At 39.1% G+C, this 21231-nt stretch overlaps 1 protein-coding gene and 1 pseudogene across 3 annotated transcripts; both read left to right on the top strand.

Annotated features, from left to right (window-relative positions):
* The first annotated feature begins 11830 nt into the window (after positions 1 to 11830).
* Positions 11831 to 12136, top strand: LOC115838334 (annotated as a pseudogene).
* Positions 12137 to 13464: 1328 nt separating this feature from the next.
* TMEM17 (transmembrane protein 17) lies at positions 13465 to 19462 on the top strand. 3 transcript variants are annotated; one of them, XM_003262439.3, is made up of 4 exons: positions 13465 to 13642; positions 16893 to 16996; positions 17133 to 17246; positions 18194 to 19462. In XM_003262439.3, the coding sequence occupies exons 1-4, from the start codon at positions 13543 to 13545 to the stop codon at positions 18470 to 18472; spliced, it is 597 nt and encodes a 198-aa protein (XP_003262487.1). In that variant the 5' UTR covers positions 13465 to 13542; the 3' UTR covers positions 18473 to 19462. The 3 variants fall into 3 exon arrangements, with proteins under 3 accessions (XP_003262487.1, XP_030683620.1, XP_030683619.1); XM_030827760.1 differs by lacking the exon at positions 13465 to 13642 and adding an exon at positions 16091 to 16271; XM_030827759.1 differs by lacking the exon at positions 13465 to 13642 and adding an exon at positions 16091 to 16321.
* The last annotated feature ends 1769 nt before the right edge of the window (positions 19463 to 21231 follow it).

The raw sequence follows: 21231 nt of genomic DNA, 5'->3' as shown, positions 1-21231 counted from the left end.
CTCATTTTATGAGGCCAGCATCATCCTGATACCAAAGCCTGGCAGAGACACAACAAAAAAAGAGAATTTTAGACCAATATCCCTGATGAACATCGATGCAAAAATTCTCAATTAAAATACTGGCAAACCAAATCCAGCAGCACATCAAAAAGCTAATCCACCATGATCAAGTGGGCTTCATCCCTGGGATGCAAGGCTGGTTCAACATATGCAAATCAATAAACGTAATCCATCATATAAACAGAAACAAAGACAAAAACTACATGCTTATCTCAATAGATGCAGAAAAGGCCTTTGACAAAATTCAACAGCACTTCATGCTAAAAACACTAAAGAAACTAGGTATTGATGGGACGTATCTGAAAATAATAAGAGCTATCTATGACAAACCCACAGCTAATATCATACTAAATGGGCAAAAACTGGAAGCATTCCCTTTGAAAACTGGCACAAGACAGGGAAGCCCTCTCACCACTCCTATTCAACATAGTGTTGGAAGTTCTGGCTAGGGCAATCAGGCAGGAGAAAGAAATAAAGGGTATTCAATTAGGAAAAGAGGAAGTCAAATTGTCCCTGTTTGCAGATGACATGATTGTATATTTAGAAAATCCCATCGTCTCAGCCCAAAATCTCCTTAACCTGATAAGCAACTTCGGCAAAGTCTCAGGATACAAAATCCACGTGCAAAAATCACAAGCATTCCTATACACCAATAACAGACAAACAGAGAGCCAAATCATGAGTGAACTCCCATTCACAATTGCTTCAAAGAGAATAAAATACCTAGGAATCCAACTTACAAAGGATGTGAAGGACCTCTTCAAGGAGAACTACAAACCACTGCTCAGTGAAATAAAAGAGGACACAAACAAATGGAAGAACAGTCCATGCTCACGGATAGGAAGAATGACTATCATGAAAATGGCCATATTGCCCAAGGTAATTTATAGATTCAATGCCATCCCCATCAAGCTACCAATGACTTTCTTCACAGAATTGGGAAAAACTACTTTAAAGTTCATATGGAACCAAAAAAGGGCCCGCATTGCCAAGACAACCCTAAGCCAAAAGAACAAAGATGGAGGCATCACACTACCTGCCTTCAAACTATACTACAAGGCGACAGTAACCAAAACAGCATGGTACTGGTACCAAAACAGAGATATAGACCAATGGAACAGAACAGAGCCCTCAGAAATAATACCACACATCTACAACGATCTGATCTTTGACAAACCTGAAAAAAACAAGAACTGGGGAAAGGATTCCCTATTTAATAAATGGTGCTGGGAAAACTGACTAGCCATATGTAGAAAGCTGAAACTGGATCCCTTCCTTACACCTTATACAAAAATTAATTCAAGATGGATTAAAGACTTAAATATTAGACCTAAAACCATAAAAACCCTAGAAGAAAACCTAAGCCATACCATTCAGGACATAGGCATGGGCAAGGACTTCATATCTAAAACACCAAAAGCAATGGCAACAAAAGCCAAAATTGACAAATGGGATCTAATTAAACTAAAGAGCTTCTGCACAGCAAAAGAAACTACCATCAGAGTGAAAAGGCAACCTACAGAATCGGAGAAAATTTTTCAATCTACCCATCTGACAAAGGACTAATATCCAGAATCTACAAAGAACTTAAACAAATTTACAAGAAAAAAATCAAACAACCCCATCAAAAAGTGGGTGAAGGATATGAACAGACACTTTTCAAAAGAAGACATTTATGCAGCCAAAAAACACATGAAAAAATGCTCATTATCACTGGCCATCAGAGAAATGCAAATCAAAACCACAATGAAATACCATCTCACACCAGTTAGAATGGCCATCATTAAAAAGTCAGGAAACAACAGGTGCTGAAGAGGATGTGGAGAAATATGAACACTTTTACACTGTTGTTGAGACTGTAAACTAGTTCAACCATTGTGGAAGACAGTGTGGCGATTCCTCAAGGATCTAGAACAAGAAATACCATTTGACCCAACCATCCCATTACTGGGTATATACCCAATCCTTTGGGTGTATATACCCAAAGGATTATAAATCATGCTGCTATAAAGACACATGCACACGTATGTTTACTGTGGCACTATTCACAATAGCAAAGACTTGGAACCAACCCAAATGTCCATCAATGTAGACTGGATTAAGAAAATGTGGCACATATACACCATGGAATACTATGCAGCCATAAAAAAGGATGAGTTCATGTCCTTTCTGGGACATGGATGAAGCTGGAAATCATCATTCTCAGCAAACTGTCGCAAGGACAGAAAACCAAACACCGCATGTTCTCACTCATAGGTGGGAATTGAACAATGAGAACACTTGGACACAGGGTGGGGAACATCACACACCGGGGCCTGTCATGGGGTTGGGGGAGCAGGGAGGGATAGCATTAGGAGATATATCTAATGTAAATGATGAGTTAATGGGTGCAGCACACCAACATGGCACATGTATACATATGTAACAAACCTACATATTGTGCACATGTACCCTAGAACTTAAAGTATAATTAAAAAAAAAGAAATTAATGAAATGGAAAACAAATATACAATAGAGAAAACCAAGAAGCCTAATACTGGTTTTTTGAAAAAACTAATACAATTGACAAACCTCTGTCAACACTGACCAATGGAAAAAAAAAAGAGAGAAGGTACAAATAACCAATTTCAGGAAAGAAAGGGGAGCCCTCAATATAGATCCTATCAGCATTAAGAATATAACAATAAGAAGAAATTATAAGCAACTGCATGCCAGTGAAATGAATAATTTTTTTTTTTTTTGAGACAGGGTCTCACTCTGTCACCCAGGCTGGAGTGCAATGGCACGATTTCGGCTCACTACAACCTCCACCTCCCGGATTCAAGCAATTCTCCTGCCTCAGCCTCCTGAGTAGCTGGGACTACAGGCACCTGCCACCACACCCAGCTAATTTTTGTATTTTAGTAGAAACGGGGTTTCACCATATTGGCCAGGCTGGTCTCATACTCCTGACCTCAAGTGATCCGCCCACCTCGGCCTCCCAGCGTGCTGGGATTACAGGCGTGAGCCACCACACCCAGCCGAAATGGATGAATTCTTAGAAACATACAACTTATCAGATTGGGGGAAAAAAAGGTAAAAAAAAAATCTGAAGAGCTATATACCTATAAACAAAAATTAAATTCATAACCTTCCCACAAAGAAAGCTCCAGGCACTGATGGCTCCTCTGGTGAATTCTTCCAGACACATTACAAAGAAAAACATCAACCTTACCACAAACTCTTCCAGAGAACAGAAAAAGAGGGATAATTTCCAACAATTTTATGAGATCAGTACAACCCTGATGCCCAAAGCTGGCAAGAGTATCGCAAGGAAGAAAAATTACAGGTCAATCTCTCTCATGAATGTAACCGTGACAGTCGTAAGTAAAATATAAGCAACCAAGTCCAATAGCACTCTGCAGTAGCCCAAACTGGATACAATTTTTTTTCCATTACCATTTGTATAAATAAAATTCATGGTACATTCAAACAATATTGTGCTGCAATGGAACAAACAGGCTACTGCAACACATAACAGCATGGATGAATCTCACAACTGTAATGTTGAGTGAAAGAAGCAAACATGAAAGGCAAAAAATGTAGGACTTCATTTACAGAAAAATAAAATCAGGTATAAAATTAATCTACAGGTATAGAAATCAAGATAGTGTGACTTTGGGAGTGTGAGAGGGCTGATGACCAAGAGGCAACATAAGCAGGGGGTTTGGAAGCGTTGGTAGTGTTCTATTTCCTGAGCTGGGTGCTGGTTACACAGGTGGGTTCACTTGAGCAAAATTCGTGGACCTCTACAGTTCTGATCTGTGCACTTTTTTGTGTGCATGTCTTACTTCAATTAAAAGAAAAAAATGTTTTCCTAAAAAATAAAACAATTCTATTTCCTTGCTTGAATTGATATCCATCTCATCTGTCTGTTATTCAGAATTGATCATGCCATCCCCCTCTAAAAATCAGAACTCTGATGGATTATGTGACTACTTTCTTGAGGATTCTCAATTCATTGGGGGCATAAATATGAAATAGCTTTATTTTCTTAAAATCCACCCACCATGGGCCGGGTGCGGTGGCTCATGCCTGTAGTCCCAGCTTCTTGGGAGGCCGAGGCGGGAGGATCACGAGGTCAGGAGATCGAGACTATCCTGGCTAACACCGTGAAATCCCATCTCTACCGAAAATACAAATTAGCCAGGTGTGGTGGCAGGCACCTGTAGTCCCAGCTACTCCGGAGGCTGAGGCAGGAGAGCATGAACCCGGGAGGCGGAGCTTGCAGTGAGCTGAGATCACGCCACTGCACTCCAGCCTGGGTGACAGAGCGAGACTCCATCTCAAAAAAAAAAAAAAAAAAAAAATCCACCCACTATATGCCACCCCCTTTTTTTTTTTTTTTTTCTGGGTGTCAACTCTTTTAATCACACCCTGGCTTGATTCCATTTACTAACCTCTTCAAGTTATTAGGATCATCTCATTCCAGCATGTAAGGCTCCGTTTTGTTCAAGTTAAGCTTCAAATGAGATTTAAAATTGTTTTTTCCTCCCTTCCTTTTCCTCCTTTACCTCCAGACTTGTCCAAAAGTAGATGTCTACTGCTAGTGGCTTGGAGTGCATGTGTGTGTGAAGGTGGAGTGGCAGGTGCTCTGCTCTTTACATCCTTCCCTCTCTTTCGGTTGCTTCCTTTCTGATATTAGGGCAAGAATAGGGAAGAATCAATATCATGAAAATGGCCATACTGCCCAAGGTAATTTATAGAATCAATGCCATCCCCATCAAGCTACCAATGACTTTCTTCACAGAATTGGAAAAAACTACTTTAAAGTTCATATGGAACCAAAAAAGAGCCCGCATCGCCAAGTCAATCCTAAGCCAAAAGAACAAAGCTGGAGGCATCACGCTACTTGACTTCAAACCATACTACAAGGCTACAGTAACCAAAACAGCATGGTACTGGTACCACAACAGAGACATAGACCAATGGAACAGAACAGAGTCCTCAGAAATGATGCCGCATATCTACAGCTATCTGATCTTTGACAAACCTGACAAAAACAAGAAATGGGGAAAGGATTCCCTATTTAATAAATGGTGCTGGGAAAACTGGCTAGCCATATGTAGAAAGCTGAAACTGGATCCCTTCCTTACACCTTATACAAAAATTAATTCAAGATGGATTAAAGACTTAAATGTTAGACCTAAAACCATTAAAATCCTACAAGAAAACCTAGGCAATACCATTCAGGACATAGGCGTGGGCAAGGACTTCATGTCTAAAACACCAAAAGCAATGGCAACAAAAGCCAAAATTGACAAATAGGATCTAATTAAACTAAAGAGCTTCTGCACAGCAAAAGAAACTACCGTCAGAGTGAACAGGCAACCTACAGAATGGGAGAAAATTTTTGCAACCTACTCATCTGACAAAGAGCTAATATCCAGAATCTACAATGAACTCAAACAAATTTACAAGAAAAATACAAACAACCCCATCAAAAAGTGGGCGAAAGACATGAACAGACACTTCTCAAAAGAAGACATTTATGCAGCCAAAAAACACATGAAAAAATGCTCATCATCACTGGCCATCAGAGAAATGCAAATCAAAACCACAGTGAGATACCATCTCACACCAGTTAGAATGGCCATCATTCAAAAGCCAGGAAACAACAGGTGCTGGAGAGGATGTGGAGAAATAGGAACACTTTTACACTGTTGGTGGGGCTGTAAACTAGTTCAACCATTGTGGAAGTCAGTGTGGCAATTCCTCAGGGATCTAGAACTAGAAATACCATTTGACCCAGCCATCCCATTACTGGGTATATACCCAAAGGACTATAAATCATGCTGCTATAAAGACACATGCACACGTATGTTTATTGCAGCACTATTCACAATAGCAAAGAATTGGAACCAACCCAAATGTCCAACAACGATAGACTGGATTAAGAAAATGTGGCACATATACACCATGGAATACTATGCAGCCATAAAAAATGATGAGTTCATATCCTTTGTAGGGACATGGATGAAACTGGAAAACATCATTCTTAGTAAACTATCGCAAGGGCAAAAAACCAAACACCGCATGTTCTCACTCATAGGTAGGAATTGAACAATGAGAACTCATGGACACAGGAAGGGGAACATCACACTCCGGGGACTGTTGTGGGGTTGGGGGAGGGGGAGGGACAGCATTAGGAGATATACCTAATGCTAAATGACGAGTTAATGGGTGCCACAAAACAACATGGCACATGGATACATATGTAACAAACCTGCACATTGTGCACATGTACCCTAAAACCTAAAGTATCATAAAAAAAAAAAAAAGAATAGGGAAGTAGATAATTTCATATGGCTTCCTAGAAAGGTTGCAATTTCTTCTCTGTAGGATGTTGCTGCTTCTTTAGTTAGTCCTGTCAGACTTTCAATGTCTTCTATACTGGAGAGAATCCAAGTACTGGCTCCCTCATTGGCAAAGGTCATTGGGGGTCCTCCCCACTGTCCAGTTCCTTGAGATATACACCTTGCACCTACTTGACCTCTCCTGTGAGGGGTCCAGCTAGCAGCCTCTCTTGGAGATAGGAATATGGGCTATTGTGGTGCCTCCTCTCTTAGCTAGGCCATCTCTCTATGTCCCCTCCTTGCTCTGCAAGCACAGAGCAGTCAGCTGGTCCAGAAGAGGTCAGAGATGAGATGATCACCAATCTCCTACCTTGTAGAGGGGGGATGCTTAGGCATTTCTAAGCGTTATAGGTAATTTTCCTGAGGGCTCCTTGCTAGACTTTGAGGGGAAGAAGTGCTTCCATCTTCTCCCTTACAGTGAGAATGGGGTGAAGGAAGGGAAGAGATTATCCTTATGAACATTGTACTTCACAAAAGGCTAACCTCCTCTCTACCCACCCTTTCCTTATACTTCCATGAGTACGAATAGGGTAGTTTGGGAAACGTTTGTGGTAGGACTGTTTCCCTGTATCAACATTTCTTAGTAGGCTGGCCTAACTATAGGTGGTCTCTCAACTTAGAATACGTGAACTTACCCCCTTCTGTGCACAGCTTTGAACCTTAGTCAGGGATCAGAGAACATCCCTGTTGACATCTTATTACACTTGTCTCTGATCAGCTTGAACTTCTATCAATCTTCATACCATGTTGGAAAAAAATAATAAGAACAATTCTGCAGTAACCAAAAATACAGTGGGAAAGGAAATGGGATACAAGAATAATGGCAATGATTTTCTATTTTGCAAAGCAAACACCTTCAAGAAAATTGGGAGAATTTTATTATTCAGCTACCTAAGTATAATAAATAATTCAAATGTATTTGAACTCTTTACCTATGTGTACACCTTTCATTTTAGTACTAATTTGTCTATTTATAACATTTCTATTCTTACAATCTTGATGTGATTGAGGATCAAAATTGAACATAGCTAAGCAATGCACAGTATACTGTTGAAAACAAAGCATACTGTTTGTTAGAAGCACAGAACCACAATTTAAAATAAGCCAGAGGGAACAGTGAACAATGTATCAATATTTTCTGTGGGGAAAGCAATATTTTATTACAGTCAATAACAGGTCAATTTTCTTCCAGAAAGGGGAACATAATTTATACTTTACACAGTGTAATATATTAAATATTTTTAGTTCAGTAAGACATCACTACTAAAAATGGAACATGTTACTTATTCAGTAAAATGACCACCTGCTTCTAATCAGTATCATAATTCACTTGCCAGATCTGAGGTTTCCTTAAGCAGGTTTTCGCTTTACTGATTTTCTTCCCTCGGCTTGACATTCCCATCTCCCACATGGTTGACGCATGGAGCAGCTGCTTGATATAGCAGGTGAGCAATGTGGTAGACCAACACAAATGCCACCGAACCAAAAAACTATTATATAAACAGTATTTTAAAGGGGAAAGAATTTTCTAATGAAAATTCTCAATGGAGATGTCTTTGAAGACAAAATATTAAAGTCAGCCTTGAGATATCACTTAATATAGTATAAAAATTCCTTTCATGAGATTTTGCTTTCTGTATAATTCATAGCCTGATTCTTTCTTATAAACCTTTGAGAAGTGCTGTGAATAGAATATATTGTACCAGGGACTTGTATCAAAAAATATTTGATTATCCATTAACAATTTGAGGATTATAAGATTACATTTCGGGTAATTTGGAGTAAGATTTTTTTAATGTGGATGCCGATGTGGAATCATATAATCATCATAATTATATATTATACCCAAATATATAATCTTTTAAATTTATCTAGACTCTGAGAAATGTCTGTCAGTTCATTTTAAAGCAATAAACTGAATGACATATTTACTTAAAAATATTTCTAAACTCTTTATTAGTATCAAGTGGAAATAATTTTTTTTATGCCAAGGAGTAATTTAAATAACTCAGGTCAGGTGTGGTGGCTCATGCCTGTAATCCTGGCACTTTGGGAGGCCAAGGTGGGGGGATCATTTGAGCCCAGGAGTTGGAGACCAGCCTAGGCAACATAGGGAGACCTTGTCACTACAAAATAGAAAAAAATTAGCTGGGTGCAGTGGTATACCCCGGTAGTCCCAGCTATTAGAGAGACTGAAGTGGATGGATCACTTGAGCCCAGGAGATTGAGGCTATAGTGAGCTATGATTGCACCACTACACTCCAGCCTGAGCAACACAGTCAGACCCTATCTCAATAAATAAATAACTCCCCAAATCAGTTTCTTGTCATATAAGATAATACATTATTACCAGACAACATGGTCCCTTATCAAAGGGAAGCTAATCATTGCATCAGTCTCAAAATGTTTGTGAAAACAAATAAGCAAACAATAAATGTAATTAAACCCCAAGAAATACATTAAACAACTATTATAGAAACAGCTATTACTCTGAACATCAATACTGGTATAAGAACTAAGCAGTTTAAACTTGATAGGACTATTCATTAACCTAAAATGATTCTCATGATTTTAAGTACAGAGATTCCATACTTTTTTTTTTCTTGAGATGGAGTCTCACCTGTCACCCAGGCTGGAGTACAGTGGCATGATCTCAGCTCACTGCAACCTCTGCCTCCCAGGTTCAAGCAATTCTCCTGCCTCAGCCTCCCAAGTAGCTGGGACTACGGGGGCCCGCCACCATACCCAGCTAATTTTTGTATTTTTAGTATACATGGGGTTTCACCATATTGGGCAGGTTGGTTTCGAACTCCTGACCTTGTGATCAGCCTGTCTTGGCCTCCCAAAGTGTTGGGATTACAGGTGTGAGCCACCGTGCCTGGCCCATACTTCTTTCTTTAGATCCTAAGTAAGTAGTAGGTCTAGACGATAGGAAACCCAAATCATATGATTCTTCATTTTTCATGAATGTGGATCCCCTCCTGTATAGGCAATCACATTAGTGAAACACTGAAGGATCTCCTTTAGTATTTCTAATGTAATTGCCTATAAATATTGGGAGCATCAACTAATAAGATAACATTGGAAAGTTTTTTTGAGCCCCTTGGACCATTTATGACACATCAATAATGGCAGGACTCATTCCAGACCACATTTTTTTTCCTCTCAAATTATCTTCTCTAATGTTTTTGCATCATCATTGCCTCTTCCTCTCAATTTATTTTTAACAAGATTTTTTTCTAACTAGAAAATGTATGCTCATATAGGAAATTTGAAAAATAAAATTAGAAGGAAAAATACCCATAATTCTATCAATTTTTTTTCCTCCAGGATTTTGATAAAATAATTACAATCTGAAGAAGGTATCTTACATCTTTTCTCAATGCCAGGGGAAAATATCTTTAAAATAATTCACTCAGGTTTTTCATAAGAATTTACATAGGTTTTTGGTTAACATAATGGACTGCTTTAATGCTTAACTGCTTCCACTGTCTTTATTAGGAAAGCAATAGAGGTATTATTACAGCAGGTCCAGTTGAATTCACAAAATTAAATACCAGCATTATTTGACTCCACTCTAGGTGTTGCTTCTTCATAAACTTCATTTTAATTGATGTGTAAGTGGTAGCTATCATGTATAGAGAGCCTTAATGATATAATATTCACATCAACCAGAACAGTAAGATATCATTATTTTTACTTTACAAAACAAGTACCTGAAATCAGTCACACAGCTCTTAAGTGGTACATCGAGAATTTTAGGGTATTTGAACCTTGCCCTCTCAGCTTCCAAGGACATTCTTTCTACTGCAGCCCAACACCTTGCCATAAATATCGTAATCTGCTTAACGAGGCCCTGTGGCTGGGCACTTCAAATGCCCACTCCCCTCTCTCTTTTCTAAACAATTGTCAATAATGTTGGAGAAGCATTTGGTGTATAAAACTTTGTTTCTATGATTATTTTCCTCAAACAGGGTCTTAAGATTTAAATTATTGTGTTAAAGGAGGCAGGAACGTTTTAAAGGCTATTTCTATATATTGCCGATTGCTTGTCTCAATGCGGTTGGCCAAATTATAATTCAACAGCTGAGCCTGAGGCCTCCTACTTCACTGTTCCCTTTATTAAAAATCTTGGTTCATTTGATAGATGAAAAGTGATTCTCTGTTGCTAAAGTTTTTAAATTGTTATAATTCACTATGTTTTAATACACCAATTCACCATTTTACAAAGTGAACCTTTTAAAGGGCTGGCTAAGTCCTTGAACTAAAAAGGGAAGACAAGAGAGTGGTCATTAGGCTTTTTCTTCCTTTTACTCACTCAACAGTCATCCAGCTCCTACTCTTGGCTAGGTACCACACTGTGCTAGTGTTGGGGATATAAAGATGAAAGTCCATTCTTGACCTCTAAGAGCTTAAGGACTAGCAAGAGACACAGACACATAAACAGACAATTTTAGTATAGAATGACCAGCACTGTGACCAAAGAAACACGAGGAAGATGCTTTGGGAAACACTGAAGAGAGCACCTAAGCTATTTCAGGAAGGTCCTAGAAGCCTTTTTGGAGATTCTCAGGTCTGAGCTCCATCTTGAAATGAGCAGAAGTCAACCAGCTTTTCCCTCACATCCTCAACCCGAATTAACTGCTTCTTCATCAGTGGTCCTTTAATAGAGCACTTACAATAACAGCGTTTGCACTTACTTGTTTCCATGTCTCTCACTCTTTCACTGAGCTGTGCTTCTTGATGAGGAGGGACCGTATCCCTAATTAGCCTAGCACAATACCCAAAAAAGCAGTAGGAATGCAATAAACGTTTGTGTAATTATTCTGAAATTCTAGTCATGAACTTATTTCCACCCATATCTTCTTCTTGCATTTATATAAATGTGTAATTTTCCTTTTGATTGTAAAAATAATACTTTTACCACACACCCATCGAAGGGCTAAAAGGAAAGGATAAGAAATAACAAGCGTTGGTGAAGTATATGGAATAATGGAAACATTCACACATTGCTGGAGGAAGCAGGAATTGGTTCGATCACTTTGGAAAACTGTTGGCAGCCTCTACTAAAGCTGGGTCTTTTGTATCCTATGACATGGCAATTCCACTCTCCATATACACTCAACAAAAATGCATGCATATGTTCACCAAAGCAGCACTATTCATAACAGCTCCAAACTAGAAAATACAGACACTCATCAACAGTAGAATGAGTAAGCTTATTGTGGTATGATCGCAAACAGCAAGGCAAAAGAATCTACACTCAATGATATGAAGGAATTTCATGAAAGTAATGTTGAAGACAAAGCCAGTTTTTTAAAAAAGTACTTACAGTATGATTGCTTTTATATAAATATGCAAAACTGAGAAGCAAGATGACAAAGGGAGTGTCATCATCTAGAAAGTGGTGCGATAAGATGCACAGCTAGTGCTGCTCTGTGACTCTAAGATCTATCTCCTTCAAAAGTCCGCCTGTGGCAAACGCGGCTACCCTCCCAAGCCAAGATAAAGTATAATTGGAGTGCAGAGGCTAAAAAGCAATATAGCAGTGGGACTGGTCGAATGAGGCACTTACAAATTGTGTACAGCAGGTTAAGGCATGGATTTTGTGAAGGAACGCCACCTAAACCCAAGAGGACAGCTGTTGCAGCATCCAGTTCATCTTAAGAATTTCAGGCCAGGTACGGTGGCTCACACCTGTAATCCCAGCACTTTGGGAGGCCGAGGGTGGCGGCTCACTTGAGGTCAGGAGTTCGAGACCAGCCTGGCCAACATGGCGAAACCCTGTCTCTACTAAAAATACAGTAATTAGCCGAGTGTGGTGGCAGGCGCCTGTAATCCCAGCTACTCGGTAGGCTGAGGCAGGAGAATCGCTTGAACCCGGGAGGCGGAGGTTGCAGTGAGCCGAGATTGTGCCATTGCACTCCAGCCTGGGCGATAGAGCAAGATTCTGTCTAAAAAAAAAAAAAAAAAAAATTAGATTAGTCACACAATAAATGTTCTGATTTAAAAAAAAAAAAAAGGCAAAACTCTCCTTTGCTGTTAGAATTCAGGAAAGGTCAGTTATGAGTGAGGAGGGGGTTTAGTGACTGAAAGGAAATAGGATGGGGGAGTTTCTGGGAATATTATAACGTTTCTTGAAAAGGTTGCTGATTACACATGCAGATTTCAGTCTGTCTATGTATGTATATTACACTTATTTTTTTAAGTAATATACATTTATTACTTACAAAAGGTATAGAATTTTCCTGTATGTATATTACACTGTTTTTTTAAGTAATATATCTTATTTGAGAGAAAGCTAGAAAATAGACATGTTTAAAAAATTTTGAATCACCTACAATCCCACTATCCAGTGATAACGACTGTTAACATTTTGGATTTTTTTCTAGTTCTTTTTTTTTTTTTCAAGCCAGTGTGCACACGCTCTCTCCTCCCCTACACTCATACACATGAATTTTGCTAAATTAGGTTCATTCGCATTTAGTTTTATTTCTGCTTTATTTTTACACAAAATTAAACTATATCATTCAATATTCTTTGCAAGCATTTTATAAGCAGCTGAAACACTCCATTGAATGTATGTGCTCCAGTACATTTAATCAGTTGCCCATTACTGTGTTTTATTAAAAAAAATCAGTCACAGTATCTCTCACCCACACACACCCCTACACCTCTAGACATTCTTTAAGCTCTGCATTCGTTCCCTATTTCCCTCCAGAAAGGTTGTACCGATTTACAGTTCCACTGGCAAGATGTGAGGGCCCCTTGTATCGCAGTCCAACCCCAGCTAATTTCTTAGTCTAGGTTTGTTTTTAGGATGGTCGAGCTCAAAGCAGAACTAAAGGATCTGCTGTTTTAGACACGGCCGAGGCGCGCGGCTCCCTGGGTCTGGAACGCGCTCTGAGCGCCCCGGTCCCTTCCAGGTTGCGCGGGCTCCGGACGAGACCCCGCCCAGCCGGGCAGCCCCGCGCGCTTCCGGGTCCCGCCGGCCTCGCGCCGGCCGGTTGCCGTGGGAACCACGGAGCCTCGGAGCGCCCGCAGACTAGCCTGTGTCTGAGGGGGCGAGGGATACTGAGGCCCAGGCATGGAGCTGCCGGCTCCGGTGCGCCAGCGGCTGGGAAACTTCAGCCGGGCCGTGTTCAGTGATTCCAATTGGACCGGTCCAGAGTCCAATGAGGGTCCGGGTGAGTGACCAAGGCCCGGCGCAGGGGGTGTGGTCTGCCGAGGGCTTGGCGTGGGTTTTCGAGCGTCCAGAAGTTGCCCGTACCTAAAATGGCGATGTCGCTTTCAGCCAGTTTCCCGCAGTGCCGGAGAGCGCCTTGGAGGAGGGGCCAGGCCGGGCCGGGCCGGGCCGGGCCGGGCAGGGAGCTGAGGCGCTGGCGGTCTTCGGCCCCGGGCCCGGCCTGGTCTGCGCATGCTGCCGCCTGCCCAGCTCCTTGCAAGCGCGGCAGCTGAGGTGGGGCCGACCTCTGTGCCCCCGCAAGGCCCATCATTGCCCCGGAGAAACCCCAAAAATAAAAAGATAAAAGCCGCCCTTGCTGCACAGGCTGGTCCCCCGCGCGCCGCGCGAGCGAAGGCCCAAGTTGCTTTTCCTCTGCGGCGCTCGCCCCGGCTTTTCTGTCCGGGATAGCGAGGAACAGCCCAAGCAATCCCACCTCTCCCGTCCCCACCCCTACCCCCACCCCAGGGAACAAATTTGCCTTTTCCCTTTTCCTGGCAGAACAAGTATGTTCCTAAGCAAGGCCATTTTCTCGTAGAAAAGATTAAAAAAAAAAAAAGCTAATGAGTCCTTTCCAACCACCATCTACTCCCACTGGCATGTGCCATACTAGCCGGGCGTTCAACAAAACTCACCCCTTCCCTGCCTTCTCCTCCTCCTCCCCTATACGTAACTCTTATCATAAGGTAGCAAAATAACATGATGCTTCTGCATCCTTTAACTTGATGACAAGTGATAACGCAGTTTCCTCCAGAACAGTTTCCTCTTCCTACATCATGATGGTAGACAACACACTGTCAACCAAACCCATGTGGTTTTCATCATTCAGCTCTGCTGGGAAATATCAATCTTTTCCTCTGCTTGGTTTTAGAGAATTTTTAAAAGGGACAGAGCAAAGTAAAGGCAGTTCCCAAAGCTGCATTTTGTCACCTTGATCACTTGCCTATTCCCCAAATGTAGGCCTTTATGATTTAGGATGTACAGAGAAAAATGTGAAAAAATTAGGTTTTCACATTTCTGGTTCCAAGGATGAGGCTTAATGAGCACTAACAGACGTCTGATAATATAAGGTAAAAAGACGTTTTCTGAAAAGGGCCAGATAGTAAATATTTTAGACTTTGTAGGCCATATGGTCTCCACGGCAGCCATTGACAATAGTTATTGAATAGGCATGGCTGTGTTCCAATAAAACTTTATGGACACTGAAATTTGTATTTCATATGGATTTCACATGTGAAAAAAATATTACTTTTTTAACCATTTAAACGTGAAAAAACATTTTTAGCTCATTGACTGTACAAAAACAGGCAGCTGACCAGTTGTTTACCTATCCCTGATTTATATTGTATGTTTTCATTTAAATTCCATTTACAGAACTCAACTTGAACTTTTGCAAAATTTAGTAAGTTTATATCTTATGCTTTTAAGGTTCATTTACATATTAACTTGATTTTCATTTCCATGATTATAAGTTTGATCTGCTGAAATATGGACATAGCATAACCTTTAAGATGTTAACACACAATACTTCTAAAATAAAAACCATTCTTTGCAAAATTTGACTACAGTTTCTTCTCAAAGGTACTGAAATGTTCAGCTTGCCCAATTTATTATTCTTTCCCAAATTTTCTTCTTTGTGGATTGGAAGTAGGTTTATTTGTACTGTAATAACAAGTTTATGTCATTACCATGTCCACAGCTTTGTACTGTTGCTATCGAAAAGATCCTAGGCTGATGAGTTGTCTTCAGATTTAACAGATTTTAAGAATTCATTCCTTTATCAGTGGTGATTTAATAAACAGTTGCAAGCAAAATAGATCATAATAATCAGGCATATTCTTGGAGCTAAAAGAAACTATTTTGCTGTGAGAGACCATGACTATTTCTTAATATTTTAAAATTATTAAGTGACAGATAAAAACACTCAGCTGTGGAGAAAAGGAGAAAATAATGTTTTTAAGACATTTATTTTAGAGCCTTTAAAATCTTACGTGTAGAGCAACTGATTTCAATATATGTGTCTGCTCTTAAGAATTTAGTCAAATTTCGGATGTATTTTGTAGGGCTCAATTTTAAAAATCAAATTCTTAATTTAGGACCCTGCTCTCTTACATAAAAGCAAAAAGTGTTATGGAATCAACCTTAGGTAAATGGAATTCATGTATCACAAATGGGTATACTAGTAATGTCCTTATGACAGTATGCTTTCATTAATTCATTCTTATGTGTATTTGATATTCACTGCGTGTAAAGCAAGATGCTAGATTCTATGAGGGTCTCAAATTAGGGTAGGACATGGTGTGTGCTTGCAATCAGCCTGCAGATAAGTAGAAGAGAAGAAGGAAAGAGGACTAATATTTGTTGAGTGCCTACTAAGTGTGCCAGGCACAGTGCTAGGATGAAATAATTTATATTGGCTCTAATTCTCATAAGCAGCCTGTGAGGAAGTTTTAATTTCACTATTTTACAGATGCTCAAAGGGCTTAAATAATTTATATCAAGTCTGACATCCAGGGTCACAGAGGTTTGGGGAGCTCGGATTTGCTTGAACTCTGAAGCCCATGATCTGTTCAGTACACCAGACTGTTTTTCGGGTAGGGGAGTGTGGTTCTTTGCTAGCACTTCTTATTGACAGTTTAGAGTGGTAAGTACCTAAAGGGGAAAGGTATTTCTGCTGGGGTGGGGGAACTGATGAAGGAAGTATTGATGGAAAAGACGACACTGAATTGGACTTTAAAGAATGGTTAAGATTAGGGTATGCTGAAAAGAGAGATGTGTCTAATTATAATCTTGGTAATCCGTTTTTGTATGAGATTAGTTTATATGTGAGAGATTTTTATTTATTTTATGCATTAATTTTATATGCTATTTACATAGAATTCTACAAAGGAGGCAATGATAATTATCTGTGGAATAGGATTTATATTGATATTCTACATTAAATCTATACCAGTAGTATATGCAAAAAAGTCAGAAGACTGTAATGGCAAAATGGTAAAATAATTGAAAAATATGAAATGTACCCCCAAATAGCCAGTATTTGAGCTAAATGGTATTAGGATGAATATTCCTTTTACTGTCAATGATTATAAATAGGCTTAAAATTTGGTGTTTTACTGAGCCAATATTATAGTTATTAATTCTAGGAAATAGGATATATAGATAGGGCATAGACCCAAGATTCATAATTTCTTCCTTTTCTATTGCTTCTGTAGAAAATGAAATGGTCTCCAGTTTGGCATTGCAGATGTCACTTTATTTTAATACCTACTATTTCCCACTGTGGTGGGTGAGCAGCATTATGATGCTTCACGTGAAGGTAAATCTAAGCTTTAATACTTTTGCTGCCCTGACGTTGTCAGAGTGTCAATAAAATTAAAGTTCTTAATAATTTTTTTCTATCTTAATGTTACTATACGTGAGATTTTACAAACACGTTTTGGCTTTTCATTTAGTATTCAATCTTGCCTGACTACTACAAATTCATTGTGATCACTGTTATCATCCTAATAACCTTAATTGAAGCCATCCGGTTGTATCTGGGCTACATGGGTAACCTACAGGAGAAGGTAAGCTCTTTTTTCCTTTCTCTCAGTGATAGATATAAATGAAATCAGTTTTCATAACAAGTAAAAGGCAGTGAGGTGTGGCAGAAAGAGCACAGGCCTGAATTTAAAGCCTACTCCAGCTTTACCACTTCTGTCACTGTGGTCTGTTTGCTTAATCTCTTGAGCCCTGGTTTCCTCATATATAAAATGAGGAAAATAATATTTACTTCACAGGTTTGTTGTGATTAAGTGAAATGATTTATGTAAAGTATATGAATGTAGTAAACACTTAAAATTGATATTTTCCCTCTTCTCATCAGTCTTGAAAGTACATGGTTACTTAAACATGTGTATTTGGATCCTGAATAAGAAAATGGGGGAAAATTATGAATTCACTTCCTATGCCAGGCCCATGTTTTCTGCATCATCATGCTGCCTAAGCATTTATGGTTACCAGAGTATAGGGATAATGCCTAAAGATTCCTGTGGTTTTCTAGGCCCTTCATAATAAGGCCCCACCCAGCCTGTCTTACTGTAGGTTTTGCTGTTTTCTCACTCAGCCATCCATTCCAGGCTGATGTGCTGATTCCCAGTCATGCTAATTTCACGTGTTTGCTTACTTACCTTTTTGCCTCTTCCTCCTTCTCCACAACTTAAAAAGCCTACATCCCTGAGGTCTTTCTTTCACCTACCCTAATCACTCTCTTATTCTTATAGCATTTAGTCTGTACTTCTAAATATTGCACTTAATTGTTCACTAAAGTGTAGTATTCTGGGATTGTTTTACATAAATTAGTTTTCTCATCTAGACTGTAAGTTCTCTGAGGACAAGGACCATGTTATCCTCCTTCGGAATCACTCACAGAGCCCATAATGTAGGTTCACAGTAGTGATAAGTACTTGTTTATCTGTATAAACGGAAACTATATTTTACTGATTTTTATTACTCTTGATATGTGTCATTGCAGGTTCCTGAGTTGGCTGGCTTTTGGCTTTTGACCCTTCTATTGCAGTTACCTTTAATTCTTTTCTTGTTCTTTAATGAAGGCCTAATAATTCTGCCCTTGGAAAAAGCGGTACATATCATCTTCACTCTCTTCCTTGCTTTCCAAGTTGTTGCAGCATTTCTTACCTTAAGGAAAATGGTTAATCAGTTGGCAGTTCGTTTCCACCTCCAAGACTTTGACCGGCTCTCTGCAAACAGAGGAGACATGAGAAGGATGAGGTCATGTATAGAAGAGATCTGATCCAGTGTTGTTGAGTGAAAATCTGACAGATCATTCTAGAGACTGTAAGAGTTAGGAAAATATCAGAGCTCTAATATGAGAAAAGGGACAAAGCAAGTGTTTTGAATTGTATATGCTCTCACTCTGCAATTCCAAGGTTGGGGGCAATGATGAAACTTTGTACAGTATATGAAACAGTATATTAACCCTAAAACCTAGATGTTGTCCACCTGATGTCAAATTTCTTAATTTTTTTTTATGTTGTTGTCTTTTTCAGGAGTGTAGAAATCTATGTATTGGTGGTTGTCATTTGCCAGCTCTCCTGTAGTATTTCTGGTTAGAATCTGTAACTAGAGATGTATACATTTCTTTAAAACTTGTTGGTTATCCATGTCTTGTCTGTACATATGACCATGTTTCTTGACATGGAAATGCCAGTCAGTGTTCCTATGTATTTGACTATATTTATAAACCAAGAGACCGGCCGGACACGGTGGCTCACGCCTGTAATCCCAGCACTTTGGGAGGCCGAGGTGGGCAGATCACGAGGTCAGAAGATCGAGACCATCCTGGCTAACATGGTGAAACCCAGCCTCTACTAAAAATACAAAAAAAAAATTAGCTGGGCGTGGTTGCAGGCGCCTGTAGTCCCAGCTACTTGGGAGGCTGAGGCAGGAGAATGGTGTGAACCCAGGAGGCAGAGTTTGCAGTGAGCCGAGATCAAGCCACTGCACTCTGTCCTGGGTGACAGAGCGAGACTTATCTCAAAAAAATAAATAAATAAAAAATAAACCAAGAGACCAAATTTTCATGTCTGCTAGGGTTAAATTCTAACCCTAATATTAGCTGTTATACTGAGATGAAGAAGAAAACAGGTGGATTGCCTTAGTATTTAGGAAATATTTTTGTTATAAAATTATAACTTTCATAAAACCATATTCAGTATTTGTAATGGTGGTGTACAAAATGCTTTTACAATAAATTATTAAATATTTAAGGTATTAGCAGCAAGTCATCCTTGTCTTGTGCAATTCTTTTGGGCTATAGATTTGTGGTTTTTATTTCAGAGTTGCAAGGGAAGGAAGGAAAACAAATCCTAGAGAGCTTTCTATGTAGTGGGCACTGTAGTAGGCATTTTAAATTAGCACTTGTGATCTCATCTACTAGGTTATTGTTCACCAAAGAACTGCTTTATACCCATTAAATTCACATGAGCACCTCTTCATACATGTGAGAGCTAAGATGGCCAAAGGGACTATACTCATGATCCTAAAGGAGCATGCTCCCTGCTAATAGGAGAAATCTATTTTAGGAGATTTGGTTAAGAACAAAGTTGCTTGGGTGTATCTGAACATTATATTTAAGTGACTGTTGGATTGTCTTAAAGGATATGATATGTTCGTTACAGGTTTTCTTTTTTTCTATAGGGAAATGGGCCTTCATAATGTATTTTGCTGAGGGACAGTTGTAGCTGCATTAAAAACTGCTCTTCTCAATTTTCTTTTTCCACAATTCATGCTTATCTTAGGATTCCCAGGTTTTGCCTTATTCATTCTTGTTTGGCTGAACTTCAAAAAATGTCTTTACTTCCCACTCATTCTTGATTCTTCCTGACCAAATTATGCTAATTTTATTATTTCTGCTCTTTATGATTATATATAAAGTTCAGCCAAATATTTCTCCCTCCATGCCGTGGCTGATTAATCTTTCTCATGCCAAAGTAGTCACTAGTTATACTCTTAATAATTTGGAATTTAAAATAGAATTCTGTTTGAATAGTTGTCTAAAACATATTTGTTTGCATTTGTTTCCCAGATAGGACTAGGTAGGTGATTCTATAAGAAAATATAAAATTAAATTAAATCTACAAAGCAGATAAATTAGGGGATGATGGAGACTTCTATTTCAAGATTGTTTCCAGAGTTTTATTTTAAATAGCAGAACTTCTAGTACATTTAAACTTTAAAATTAAGAGATTAATAACAAAATGTCAGTCATAATCATAAAAAAAGTTTAAACTGTAAAAAGTTTGAGAAAGTTGATTTATCAAAATTTTCAAGTAATTTTGCTGTAATAAATGTATTGCTTAAAATGCAGATATAGTAACAGTGGGGAAAAAAAGATAGTAAATTGAGACTATGACCAAGTCATTTGTTTGTTTTTCATCTGAACAATAAAACCATGATTTTTTGTGTTAGGCTGAACCAATATTTTCTATTGGAGTATACCTGGTTCCCTATATAAGTATATGAAAATCAAGGTAGAGAAGATATTTACATGTCAGCACATTTGGGGGTTAGGCAGTCTTTAATTTTATTTGAATATATTTATCCATCCTTAATTTATATCCTTCTAAGGATTTACAACACCATTCTGAAAATTTTTAATTAAAATGTTGAACTTCACAAATATTTTGTCCTTTACATATTTTTTCTATAAATCAAAATTATTTTATTTTTATTTATTTCTCTTTTTTTTCTTTTTTCATGAGATGGAGTTTTGCTCTGTTGTCCAGGCTGGAGTGCAGTGGCGCGATCTCAGCTCACTGCAGCCTCTGCCACCTGGGTTCAAGTGATCCTCCTGCCTCAGCCTCCCAAGTAGCTGGGATTACAGGCCCCTGCCACCATTCCTAGCCAACTTTTTGTATTTTTAGTAGAGGCAAGGTTTCACCGTGTTGGCCAGGCTGGTTTTGAATTCCTGACCTCAAGTGATCCACCCGCCTCGGCCTCCCAAAGTGCTGGGATTACAGGCGTGAGCCACCAAGTCTGACCTAAATCAAA

Source organism: Nomascus leucogenys, chromosome 14 (genome assembly GCF_006542625.1).
Source record: "Nomascus leucogenys isolate Asia chromosome 14, Asia_NLE_v1, whole genome shotgun sequence".
NCBI classification, from domain to species: Eukaryota; Metazoa; Chordata; class Mammalia; order Primates; family Hylobatidae; genus Nomascus; species Nomascus leucogenys.
The sequence above is the reverse complement of the archived record's forward strand: the minus strand, read 5'-3'. Positions and strand labels throughout refer to the sequence as shown.